Source organism: Vanessa cardui, chromosome 12 (assembly GCF_905220365.1).
Source record: "Vanessa cardui chromosome 12, ilVanCard2.1, whole genome shotgun sequence".
NCBI classification, from domain to species: Eukaryota; Metazoa; Arthropoda; class Insecta; order Lepidoptera; family Nymphalidae; genus Vanessa; species Vanessa cardui.
Window position 1 is genome coordinate 9942982 of NC_061134.1, and position 13709 is coordinate 9956690.

Here is a 13709-nt window from a genome sequence, read left to right on the forward strand (position 1 = left end):
CTAGTACACTTTTTTGTTGATTAGCTATATTTTAAAAGTAATTACTTATATGGACTAATTTAAGTAATTCTTACGTTAACATATGTTTTTTTTTTGGCTTTTATGTGTGCAAAGATTTGACAAATTGTCAACAAGTTATCGTTTATTGTATTCATAGAACAGTCTAATTTCATCGAAATTCTATCACATGTGCATTCCACCAACCTGCATTGGAACAGCGTGGTAGTATATGTTCCAAACTCTCTCCTTAATGGTAGAGGAGGCCTTGTCTAAGCAGTGGGAAATGTACAGACTGTTACTTTACTTTACTGATTCATAGAACAGTCATTCGAAATTAGATGATGTGCCTTGAAACTATTTTCTATCAAAGTATTTAACATTCATCTTTTCTATCATAAAATTTCGATAAAACTGACTTTAAAAGGAAAAGCACCTAAATAACTCCAATGTAAAGATTTTTAGACTTTGAGTTCAGATAGCGCTACGGTGGCGTTCGCTACTACAAGCAAAATAAACTTGTTAATCTATGGGATCAAAACACGACTACTATCGTTATTTTTTTTCGCATGTGTTATAAAAGCGTATCGGTACATTGGCTTAGAAAATAATCACGCTGTATAATCCGGTCAAAGAATAAAGTTAAGAATAAAGTTCGACCTCATTTCTCATTAATAATATGGTCGTCACAATTGCTATTTATTTTAGTGCACGTTTTATTATATTATTTTCTAATAAATATTATAGATTTATTTTATTTTATGAGTATAATTATTTACCTTAAACTGTTTTTTCGAGGTATTATAAAAATGAGACATAAACTTTTGTATCACACTATATTACCAAATCGTTTCTTACATTTTATAAAACAATAAACAAACAAACGTCGGTTATAATCGTGTTGTCCAACAAACTATCTATAGGGCAGTGTTCGCAATAAGGCGGTGGTCAGCTTAAACGGTCTTCTTGACGACGGGGACGACGGGGGCTGGGTGGTCAGCGATGTACTGGAGACCACGGAGGATCAGCTCTGGGATTGGGGGTGGGACGGGGAGGTGGCTACCCTGTAAAACAAACATAAAAAATATATTAGAAACATCTGACATTGTTTATATATTTTCAATTATTCTTTAAAAAAAATCAGTGTGTTGAACAAGCATCAAACGACGTAAATCAATTTTGTAGGTTCTTCGAAATATAAAAAAAAAGTAAATATCAGATAATACAAAATGTTATTTAAATTTGGAATCTAAAATCCAGTTTGTTACTTAAGACGTTTGAATAACGTGCGATTTAATGATATATTATTTTGACAATGATTCAAAGATCAAGGTTTATTGTTTAATGCTGTATTGATGATTTTTTAATAAACATTCCGAAGTTTAACTTCAGTCATTAATTAAAAAACCTAATGATTTTTTCAATTATTAAAATATATGATGTGTAATTTTATTTAAAATAAACAAACTTGCACCATTAAAAGTACTTACAGTGGGTTGGAATCCGTTCTCGTTGGCGACGTACTCGTAGCTGATGGGGGTACCATCGGGGGCGGTGTACCTGACGGTACCCTTAACTTCGAGAGCGGCGTTTTCCTAAAATAAAATAATACAATCATATATGTTATCTGTGATCGTGAATTAACTCAGTAAATCTAATAAAGTGTAAAAGCTAAACTTAGAAAATTTTATTTATTGTAGCAGTTCCGTTCACAAATAATCTTAATTATTTATTTTCTATTGATTTAGCGCTGCATCAAATATTTGGTTTTGCGCTAGTATTTAACTTAAAGCAGAAAATGTCGCTTTAAGATAAGTAATGTTTTAATTAATATTTAATTTATCAGTTTTCGCAATACTTGCTTGTAACAAAGTAAAATTTATTGTTAATTTAACGAATAATTTGCCAGCTCTCGGCCTCTCCCGATACAATCATTAAAATAACTCTCTAAAGCTTCCAATTTAATTTAATCAATTGTGAAATGAGACTAAAGATCCTTGTGACTTCGAGGTCGAATTTTTTTATGTATGAGTTTCGAATGTAATTAGTTAATTAATTTGAAAAATTCTGTTATACTTTGAAATGTGTATTTAAGTCAGCTAATAATATTGATATGTTTTAATGAACGAATTTATACTTTTTTTCATAGTTTTAACTTACAGAGGCTGGGTTCTTCACAACACCTTCAGCTTGGGAGACGATGCCATTGCCGGTTTCGTATGCGTACTGGAAGTCGCCCTGGGGTTGGATTTCGTAGTCGGACCTCACGATGGGGGCCTGGGATTCGTCAGACCTGACGACGTGTGAGACGTCAGCGGCGGCACAGGCCACGGCGACGGCGAGGACAACTAGGAATTTCTGAAACAAGATGATAGAATTGAAAAAGAAAATACCAGAACTCTTCTCTTTGAAATGTATAAAGCGAATAGTAAAGAAAAGAAGACTAGGAAATGCTGACACCATTCCACGCGGTCGTAAATTAGACAGATGTTTTAAATTTCGATTTTTATATACTAATTGATCACAATTATATGTAAAAGAAACGATATATGCGTGTAATTTACTTAATTAGATTGACGATTTGACGACAAAGTTATGTATGTAACAAACATGTACTTTTCCGACATATCACAGAATTATAGTAGTTACAACAACAGACGTAATAGCGAAGACGAATAAAGCTCTTACCATTTTGTAAGTGGGTTATCGGGTCTGATTGACAGTCTGACTAAAAAATTTCGACGCCGGCTTTATATAGGTAACATCGGAATCAAGATGCGAATTCATTATCTTCTTGTTTTGCGTGAACCCGTCGTACCTGTTCAATTCAGTTCTATACATAATGACATTTATTAATATTGTGCATTTATTAATTAATCAATGTTCCGCAAATGTTGAAGACAAGTCGATATGTTAAGCTATACATTTTTAAATATTGTAAAGTCACATTACATTAAAGTATGAAAATTCTAATGTCTGTGTTTATAAGAGAAAGGGAGAAAACACATAATTAAAACAAATGAAACTCAATCTATTCTTTCTATGGTATTACGGCACTAATGAAATGAATTAATTGAATTGTATTTAATATGTATACGCTACACTTAAAAAAAATACATGTCAACCGATACAAATAATACAGAAGAATATATTTTATATTAAAAAAAATCTTATATTAGACTGACATCGCACTCGAATGCCACTACCCATGCTATGGGTAGGCCATGGGTAGTTGTTGACTCATGAAGTTTTCTTCAACACCGAGATTTTATTATAAGCACAAATTAAGCACATTCATGCTTGCTTGCTTCCTGGATTTGAACTTAGAATCATCGATTTAAAGGTCTTGTAACCTCATCATACATCACCATCATCATCATATATTAACGGTGAAATGAACATTCCGTAAATTTTCCAGTCCGGGAAATCTGCCGCTTATTTCCTTTTAAAATAAATAGTGGAGTTAATTTCAGAATTATATTTAAGTGTATTATTTCAATGTGATGCAGACTTCTGTTATCATTTGAGTCATGCAATTGTCAACAAAATGTATGAATAAAAATTAAAATGGATTAAGATATCAATACCGGCACGAAACTACTGAGTTTCTTGCCGGTTCTTATCCGTAGAATCTACTTTCCGAACCGGTGGTAGCTTCACTTAATTGTGAAATGACGATTCAAATGTGCTTGTGTAAGTCTTCTTGAATAAAGTTTATTTTGATTTTGATTTGATTTTCGAATATATTGATCCAATATCTGGAAATAATATCCGAAGATTGAAATTACCAAATTAAGAACAAACTGACCAAATACCATTCGAACCAGTTGAATAACCCAAAACTCAAGAACAAAAATAACACTAAGAATAACTAATCAACAAAGAGAAACTCCGAATCAATCATTGAGAAGTCGCTGTAGAGTTCAATACAAACTTCTTGAAATCAATTTGCAAATTGAATTACCTGGCAATAACATGCAGATAGCAGGTATATTAAAATAAAATAATTCGTATTAAAATAATTTGATTCATTTTTATAAATGTGTTTATAACAACGTCACGAATAGTGAGTTTTTTGAGAAATAATAATAACATTAAAAAAATCAAGTTAAGGACATGAAATCTCGGTTACGAGGCGAAACTCAGATTCATCGGTTAATATTAACACGTATTAAATTAAGAGCTGAGATGGCCTAGTGGTTAGAATCAAAAATCGGATTCAAATATAGGCAAGCTCCATTGAATATTCATGTGCTTAGTTTGTGCTTTAATTCATCTCGTGCTCGGCGAAGGAAAACATCGCGAGGTAACCTGCATGTGTCCAATTTCATAGAAATTCTGCTACATGTGTATTCCACTGGTCCACTTCAGTACTTACAATCTATACATATAGTAAAATTGGAGTGTCTGTTTGTAATATTAAAATAGCCCCTTTTTACTCGATGCATATGTACCGTACATATACTAAATATACCAAAATAACATTTTTTACAATTTTTATCTTTCTGTCTGTTTGTTCCCTAATCTCTGGAACGGCTGGACCTATTTTGACGGGACTTTCACTGGCAGATAACTGATATAATAGGGAGTAACTTAGGCTACAATAATATTTTTATTTTGTTAAATTGAAAGGACTACAAGGTCGCGGGTACAGCTAGTACTTAATAAAAATGCTAATATTCGTTTCATTAGTTTGAAGTTTTCTGCTAGTCATTCAATTTATGAAACATTGGTACAAGCAACAAGTTATTGTTTTAACACACAATGTGACATTTATTAATGACACAAGCTGTGCGACTAACTTTGTGCGCGATTGTAATTCAAGTTAATTATTATTATATATTATTCGGTATTTTACATTCTATCAAAGTAAATTTCAATTAAATTATAAAAACTCTAACCTAACCTAACCTAACCGAAATATGTATTGTGAACTATCGAAATTGTTTATATTTTATTGCAAATTGATTGATGTAATCTTACGGTGGCATATACATACAAATGCATATAGTAAAAAACGGTTATTTCAATATTACAAAAAGACACTCTAATTTTGTTATATGTATAGATAAATGAAATTAATTTTACACACACAGTCGATGGCTTTTGAGAAAACATGCGTTATAGCTTTGAAACGATTCGTAAAGGTCTTTCGAATGACAATATATACAAAGTCTGCATATTAATGGCATATTCCTTTAAGTATGACTAACATTTGTATCAAAACATGAGTACGGATATCGCTACAAAAGAAAAACATGTTTTCTATAATGTTCCTAATATAATTTGTATTAATTTCACGTGTATTTATATTTAGAAATGAATGATGAATTTATTATGATCCACCAACCATTTGGTGCCAATACTGTAGATTTGCTATTGACTTGGCCCTTGGAAGAGCAGTGCAAAAGCTGCATTAAAATTATAACACCTTACTATTGCCCCTATTAGTGAAAGGAGTGCTGGTTCGTTTTTGCCCAGACGATCGGAAGTGCGATTCAACGGGCGAAATGCTGCTAGTATTCTCGCTTGGTAGTTTCAAGCGGTCGATTTATACTGTAACTATTTTAAATTCATATTTGTATATATTAAAGGACTCTACGTGAAGTATCGTGGCACAATAAAACTAGTATAGAAAAAAATTATTACAAAGCCTTTTATTTTTCATCTGTCGTGTCGTACTTTGATCGAAACCACCCTTGCGCGTTTTCCAATTGGCTTATGTAGTTCTGTCAGGAGATAGAAAGTGTGTATGCTTAGCCACACTTATCTTTGCATATATAATTCTTCTAAATATAAGTAAAGATAAGTAACGAACACTTCGCCGATTTTGGTTTTTTTTTTTCTAAGCCTTGAATACGATTTTTCTATTCTAGGTCATGCATCATCTACCGCATTGTTTACAGGGAATGTTTCGAAGGATTGCTTGGATTAATCCTGGCTGGTGAATTTCTCCTTCGGACATCGCGTGAGAATTCAAAGTTTCATCGGCTTCATTAATTATAAAAGAAAAAAAAAATAGTTATACAGGACTAATTGTATTATTCACTTTATAAAGTTTTACGTTGTTTCAAATGTTAACAATATTCGTTATCTAATTAAAATGGATTGATACATTTACACGTATTTATTTCAATCAAGTTATGTTTGCCTCTGATTGATTTTTCATTAAATAAATAAATAAAATACCTTTATTAATTTCTCAATTCTCAAATTTAGTAAATAAAACAATTTTAATTTGAGGACATCATGAGCCTAAAAGCCTCGTCCTAAGAATTACATTTAGTTCTGTTTTAGGCAGAGGTCATCCAGTCACTATGCGGGAAGAGACTGGATTTTTCATTACTCTGTATGTATTTAAATTAAATATACTATATAATGTTCTTGTATATCAATGAAAAATCACCAGTAGACAAAAATAAATAAATTTTAACGATATGAAGTCGGAATGGAGCCTAGTAGCAAGGGCTTTGTGCAATGGGTAGGTAATATAAAGATATTGGATATTCTCATTAGAATGTATTATTCAGTTCAGCATTCTGAACATCAAAACTTAATAATTTGATGAATAATTTCTTAGGAAATCCCCTAGAGTGTTTCGTTTTAAAAAAAATATTACACATCGGCGAAAGTTTAAAATTTCTTATGGCGCCAATGCCTGGGCCACCGCTTACCATGCGTAATAATAATGTTTGTTACGAAAACTATGAAATAAAAGTATTCCTGGATATTTTTCCTGATTCTTACTAAGATTCATAAAACTGTCATTGGTAAAGATATTCCTAACTTTAATAAAAATTGGACTACAATTATTTTCACGTTTCAGTTTATTTATTTTTTTAATTATTATGAAATATCGGTTCGGTGGGTTTGTTATTCATCTTGTTTCGTTTCAGATCTATATATTAGGTACATGTTAGCCGCATTAAAGTTTAGTATTGAGGTAAATTAAAATTAGGCATCCGTTATAATTATTAACGTCAAAGTGCAATGTTATTTTTCAATGACTAGCGAACGATGTTTTATGTTATATTGATTGGGTATATTATCATAATATCATCTCTAATAGCGAAGCATTAATTTTTAATAAGTTATTCTATTAAACGTACGTTGATATTTCAAACGACCTTTTGTCCTATTCAATAGATATATTGAATATAACCAAAAGTAGAATATATAAGAGGTAGATTATTTTTATGTATTATACATATATATATTGACACAATTTAACGCGAAATTTTGAATTTAAGTTAATATACAAAAAGATATACATTATACAGCATTACAAGTTTCCGTTTTTTACAGTTAAATTTCGAAGATTTCTACATTTTGCCAAAACAAATTTATTAAATTTCTGTTATATAAATACTTTTTTTGCATTGTATTGTATTTTTTCAGAAATATCTAAATTACCTACATATAAATTATGTTTTAAAGGATATTTCTTGTTTTAAGATAAACATTACTTAAATATTTTTCATACTGGTAAACTTACATGGAATTCACAAAAATAATTTGTGAGAGAAAGACAAATTCTTTATAATATTTCGAGTTTGATGTATGATTAAAAAAAATAAAAACACAAAAAAATGTAATATCATAGGAAATATTTAACATTAACTAACTAACAACATTAACTCATAACTATAAGAAGCCGTGACAAAGTGTTGAATAAAAATTTATTATAGTTATGTAAAATAATAAGAATATTATATTAACAAATACATTATATATTTACGTATTATAATTCAAGATGTCGTTTATAATTAAACAGAAATAAATAAATGGAAGGTTCTAAAGTAAATTCAAAACGAACCGCAAAAATAATAAAATAATAGTTTTGAATTAATAGAAACAATAATTAGTCATTTTAAACAAAAATTGTAGCAAAAATAGCAAGTTCCAGCGAGTAGTAAAAAAATAAATAATAATAATTAAAAAGAGATGAAGAATAATATTTATGACGCATGAAGTTGCAAATTATATAAATATAACTTATATTTGATACGAAACGCGTACAAGGTTTTTGACTGCTAAAGGGGGGGTTTTATGTTATTCCATCATTTCGTTGCTGCATATCAAAAACTACAAGAAAAGAATTACAACTTATGAATCGCTAAATTTTATAGAATTATTGCTCAATTCGCAGCTTTTATTATAACTTATTTACTAATTCAAAGAAGCCTAAGTTGCTTCTTGTTACATCAGCTATCTGCTAGTATCAGTCGAAATCTATCCGTTCGTTCCAGAGATTAGCCGGAATAAGAAGACGGGCAGACAAAAACAGTAAACATGTTATTTTGGTATATGCTCATTTAGTAAAAAGCGGGACAAACAGACACTCCAAATTTATTTTTAAGGGGTCGCTCGACAACTGACGCTGGTGGAATGCTGGCTAAAAATTAATATTTACAGGGCCTGGGAAGAATCACAGGATGCTTTAGGGATTTTTTGTGATTTATCTAAGGCCTTTGATTGTGTGTAATACGAAACCTTGGTCAGGAAGCTACGACATTATGGAGTCAGGGACACTGCACTCAGTCTTCTGATTTCGTATCTAAGCAATCGAATTCAGAGGGTTGATGTAAATTGAAAGAGATCTCCCGTGGCTCAGGTTACTGGGGTCCCTCAAGGATCAATTCTTGGACCATTTCTCTTTCTTGCTTATATAAATGATCTACCACATCTCTTAGGTGAAAAACTCGAGATAGTATCGTTTGCTGACGATACTTCTTCAATTTTTTAAAATAAAAAGACGTCTTTTAATGTATGACGATGTGAGCAATGCTCTCTCGGAAATAGTACATTGTTTTAGTGTCAATAATTTAATGTTAAATAGTAAAAAGAAAAAATGTATTAAATTCACTACTCCCAATGTACGATGTGTCAAACCGAATGTACTTTTAAGCGCATTAGGTGTATTAGATTCAACAGAGTTCCTTGCTATGACAATAGACTCTAAGTTCCAATGGGACCCCCATATAAGTAAATTGGCGAATAGACTCGGCTCTGCAGCCTATGCGGTAAAAAAGATTAGACTTTTGACTGATGTGAATACGGCTCGCCTTGTGTATTTTAGCTATTTCCACAGTATTATGTCGTATGGGGTAATGCAGCTGAAATTAATACTATTTTTGTACTGCAGAAAAGGGTTATTCCTGCAATTTATAACTTGGGCCCAAAATATTCGTTAAGATGTAAATTTAAAGAAATTAAAATAATGACTGTCGCTTCTCAATTTGTTTTTGATAATGTTATGTATGTACGCAAAGACATAAATGATTTTCCCAAAAATTGTGACGTACATTCCATTAATACTAGGAACAAGAATAAACTTGTTACGCCTAGTACCCGATTACACAGGGTTAGTAACTCTTTTTTAGGGCAATGTATACGTTTTTACAACAGGATCCCAGAAAACGTTCAACAATATTCAATTATAAAATTCAAAAAATCGTTAAAGAGCGTTTGTGTGCTAAAGGATATTACAGCACTAATGACTTTCTAGTTGACTGCGGGGATGAGATGATCACCTCTAGGCTGTTTCAAATAACAAGAATATGTTTATTACTGTATATTGTAAACTGACATTATAGAAAAAAATATATAGTTTCTTTCGCCAGTTCTTCTCAGGTCTGAGGTATTATATTCCGAACCGGTGGTAGATTTTCGACAATCAATAAGAAAGTGTAAATACTTCTATTTTGAATAAAATTTTTGACTCTGACTTTGACTATTATATGTATAGAATACTTAATCATATATTGAGGAATATACTTAATTTTTTAACGAGAAAATTTCAAGGACGATAAATAATGTTGAGATGAATAAAATCTGACCTAGGAATAGATATATCAAGTAATGTTGTCATATGAAGTATTTATATGGTATTGTTCTATATTATAAATAAATAAGGTTTATGTGTATATGTATGTGTGTATGTGTCTAATTTCATGGAAATTCTGCCACATGTGCATTCCACCAACCCGCATTGGAAGAGCGTGGTGGAATATGTTCTGAACCTTCTCCTTAATAGGAGAGTAGGCCTTAACCCAGTAGTGGGAAATTTACGGGCTGTTACTTTACTTTAAGGTTTATAGTTTTATATATAGGAAGTAAACTGTAAATCTATGAGATTTAAAACCTTCAGAACAGACATAGACTTTATGTTATTCCTTTAACATGTAAGGGCCTTTTTGAATTGTCAAATATTGACAATTATATGTAAAGAATTCGTATTGATGCATATATACATAATAAGAAGTAATTAACGTTATATGGATAATTAATTTAAGATCTTGAACATGAACGTGGATGGATATAGAGAAAGTGGACGACCAATGAAACGATGGATGGATTGTGTGAAAGATGATATGGCTGGAAATAATGTTACTTGTGTGATGACGCTGTGCTCACCGCAAGTAAATTCGGATAAGGGCAGGAAGATGATGTATATATAATATGTTATTTCTACTTATTGAGTTCACACACCTAAGTATCAGGTGATGAAAAAATAAGCATAAACTTTTCTATCACACTATATTACCAAGTCGTTTCTTACATTTTACAATGCTTAAAACAAAAACAAACAAAAACGTCGGTTAATCGTGTTGTCCAACAAACTATCTATAGGGCAGTGTTCGTAATAAGGCGGTGGTCAGCTTAAACGGTCTTCTTGACGACGGGGACGACGGGGGCTGGGTGGTCAGCGATGTACTGGAGACTGCGGAGGATCAGCTCTGGGATTGGGGGTGGGACGGGGAGGTGGCTACCCTGTGAACAAACATAAAAAATATATTAGAAATATTCAAAATAGTTCATGTAATCACTACTATTAAAAAGTTAGTGAATTAGATAATCTATGCAAGGAGAATCTAAATATATGAACCATGGGAAATTTTCGAAAAATTGTTACAAAAATTTTATCAGATTTCAAATATTATTTAAAATTGGAATCCAAACTCGAGTTTGTTACATCAGACGTTTGCGAGTATAACCTGCGGCTTAATGATATACTGTTATAACAATGATTTAAAGATCAAGGTTTGTTTTTTAATGCTAAACAGATGATTTGTTAACATTAAAAATTAGTTGTTTATAAATGTCTTAAGATCATTTCAAATAGTAAATTGAAACTATGTGCGTAAAAATAAACAAACTTGCACCATTAAAAGTACTTACAGTGGGTTGGAATCCGTTCTCGTTGGCGACGTACTCGTAGCTGATGGGGGTACCATCGGGGGCGGTGTACCTGACGGTACCCTTAACTTCGAGAGCGGCGTTTTCCTAAAACAAAATAATATTACAATGAATTGCAAATTATTTGAAAGAAATAAAATTCTTGAAAGAAAAGTAAAGTTTTATGATATGTTTTATTAACAAATATTTGGCAAAGAATGGCGCTTACATTATTGTTTAATGATACACAATTTTCAACGATATATTTCTACTTCTTTTGTACTTACGGAGGCTGGGTTCTTCACAACACCTTCAGCTTGGGAGACGATGCCATTGCCGGTTTCGTATGCGTACTGGAAGTCGCCCTGGGGTTGGATTTCGTAGTCGGACCTCACGATGGGGGCCTGGGATTCGTCAGATTTGACGATGTGTGAGACGTCAGCGGCGGCACAGGCCACGGCGACGGCGAGGACAACTAGGAATTTCTGAAACCAGATCGATAATAAAAATAATTAGTATTGTAATACAAAATGGGAACTGTCCTTCTTGAAATGCTATAAAGCAAACTGCGTCGTTTCTAGTTGAAAGAGGTTCAATAAAATTATGATATAATTATCAAATGGTAAAGTAAAGAAGACCAGGAAATAGTAGCACCATTCCACGCGGTCATGAAATATACAGCCATTTTGAAATATGATTTTTATATACTAATTGATAATTGATAGTGGTGGTATTTGATTATTGACGATATTGTGAAGTTTACTTGAATAAAATTGATTTGATTTGATTTGATTTGATCACGGGATTTTTTAAACAATTATATGTAACTATATATGTATGTAATTTACTTAATTAGATTGACGATTTGACGACAAAGTTATGCATTTTCAAACTTGAACTTTTCCGACATATCACAGAATTATAGTAGTTACAACAACAGACGTAATAGCGAAGACGAATAAAGCTCTTACCATTTTGTAAGTGGGTTATCGGGGCTGAGTGACAGTCTGACTAAAAAATTTCGACGCCGGCTTTATATAGGTAACATCGGAATCAAGATGCGAATTCATTATCTTCTTGTTTTGCGTGAACTTGTCGTACCTGTTCAAGGAGTATTAAAATAAAAGCATTCATTATATTTACTTTAATGCCTATTCTGTACTCGAAAATGTCAAAAAAATAATATTAATTAGATATGTCTTAAGATATGTAAAAAAAGTTTTAATTTTTTGTTAGTTACAATTGAAAATACATGAATATAATTTAATTGGAATCAAGTTTTTTATTAGATTTCAAGATAAGTTATGTCAAAACTTTCGAGAAGTTAAATATGTACTTAAAAGTATTTTGGAAATAATTTATTATTATTCCCATCGTTGTTAAAGATCTCAGTGAGATATATCTACATGTCTAAAGTACCCATTAAAAATAATGGCACCTCGGACTCAGTATATAATAAGAAATTAACAGAAAACACACACTTCCAATCCCCATTTTACTTATTGTTATAATTTCTGAGATTCCGTGATCAATCAGTGAGTGGTATTTTGCTTTTATATGTAGATATAGATTAAAAGGTATTTTCATCAGCTGTTAATATAAGGTAAGTATCTTAAGAGAACGACCTTGAGCAGCTGTGCTTTTTATGTGTTAATTTGAATTATATATATCTACATTGAATAAATAAATTTGAATTATATTCATGCAACTAAGCCAGAAAAATTTTATTCGTACATAAAAATCAAAGATTTTCTCCACCAAAACTACCATTCTTTAATTTTTTTTAAATACATCATTATTATTATCGAATTAAATTAGGTATTAAACAATGATATACCGAAGAAATGTTTCATATTTTATAATCTTTGACAATTTAAGTAGTATTATTATATCAGAATGTGTGATATTTGGCTAAATGTATGCAAGACGAGTAGGTAAGCGTGAAGCTCTGGTTCTATTTAGTGATTCAAGGTCAAATAATCCTGTATCCAGCATGTGTAGATATGTGTATAGTACGACACAACTTAGATGTAACATCGGCAAAATTCGTAAAACCGATCACATCCGAATTAAGTACGCTATCCCAAATTACCAATATTTACTTGTAATATCATATGACATATATATTATATACATCTAAGTTGTGTCATACTATAATTGTGTATAAAAAATAAATAGCAATTATAAACATCCGAAGGTTCTGACCTTTATACTCTTTGCCTACGATATATTGGTTAACTTTGACAAATAACATTACAAACCTCATTTGTATGTAGATGTATGGTATTGCATAAAAGTAATTAGTACTTAAGAGTGAGAGAGCCTGTTTTTAAGTTGAAGTTTAAAAATTAATTGTATCTGATACAAGGCGGACGTTGACAATAAAAAAATAAGCAATTATATACTTACTATGTGCATATTTATTATGGAACCATTATATTACTTTTATATAGACAATCTTAATTTAAATTTAAATTAATTTCTGTTTTAAACCCTAGCAAACACTACTGACCTTAAATTGTGTTTATCATTCA

The 13709-nt window shown here is 31.2% G+C and overlaps 2 protein-coding genes across 2 annotated transcripts; both read right to left on the reverse strand.

Annotated features, from left to right (window-relative positions):
* Positions 1–816: 816 nt before the first annotated feature.
* On the reverse strand, positions 817–2812 carry LOC124534264 (larval cuticle protein LCP-17-like). The gene is made up of 4 exons (XM_047110013.1): positions 2686–2812; positions 2158–2355; positions 1488–1592; positions 817–1061 (listed from the first exon to the last, which is right to left on the reverse strand). Exons 1-4 carry the CDS (start codon positions 2686–2688, stop codon positions 951–953), a joined length of 417 nt encoding a protein of 138 aa, XP_046965969.1. The 5' UTR covers positions 2689–2812; the 3' UTR covers positions 817–950.
* A 7715-nt stretch (positions 2813–10527) lies between these two features.
* Positions 10528–12273, reverse strand: LOC124534256 (larval cuticle protein LCP-17-like). The gene is made up of 4 exons (XM_047110003.1): positions 12147–12273; positions 11463–11660; positions 11179–11283; positions 10528–10770 (listed from the first exon to the last, which is right to left on the reverse strand). The coding sequence occupies exons 1-4, from the start codon at positions 12147–12149 to the stop codon at positions 10660–10662; spliced, it is 417 nt and encodes a 138-aa protein (XP_046965959.1). The 5' UTR covers positions 12150–12273; the 3' UTR covers positions 10528–10659.
* Between the last annotated feature and the right edge of the window lie 1436 nt (positions 12274–13709).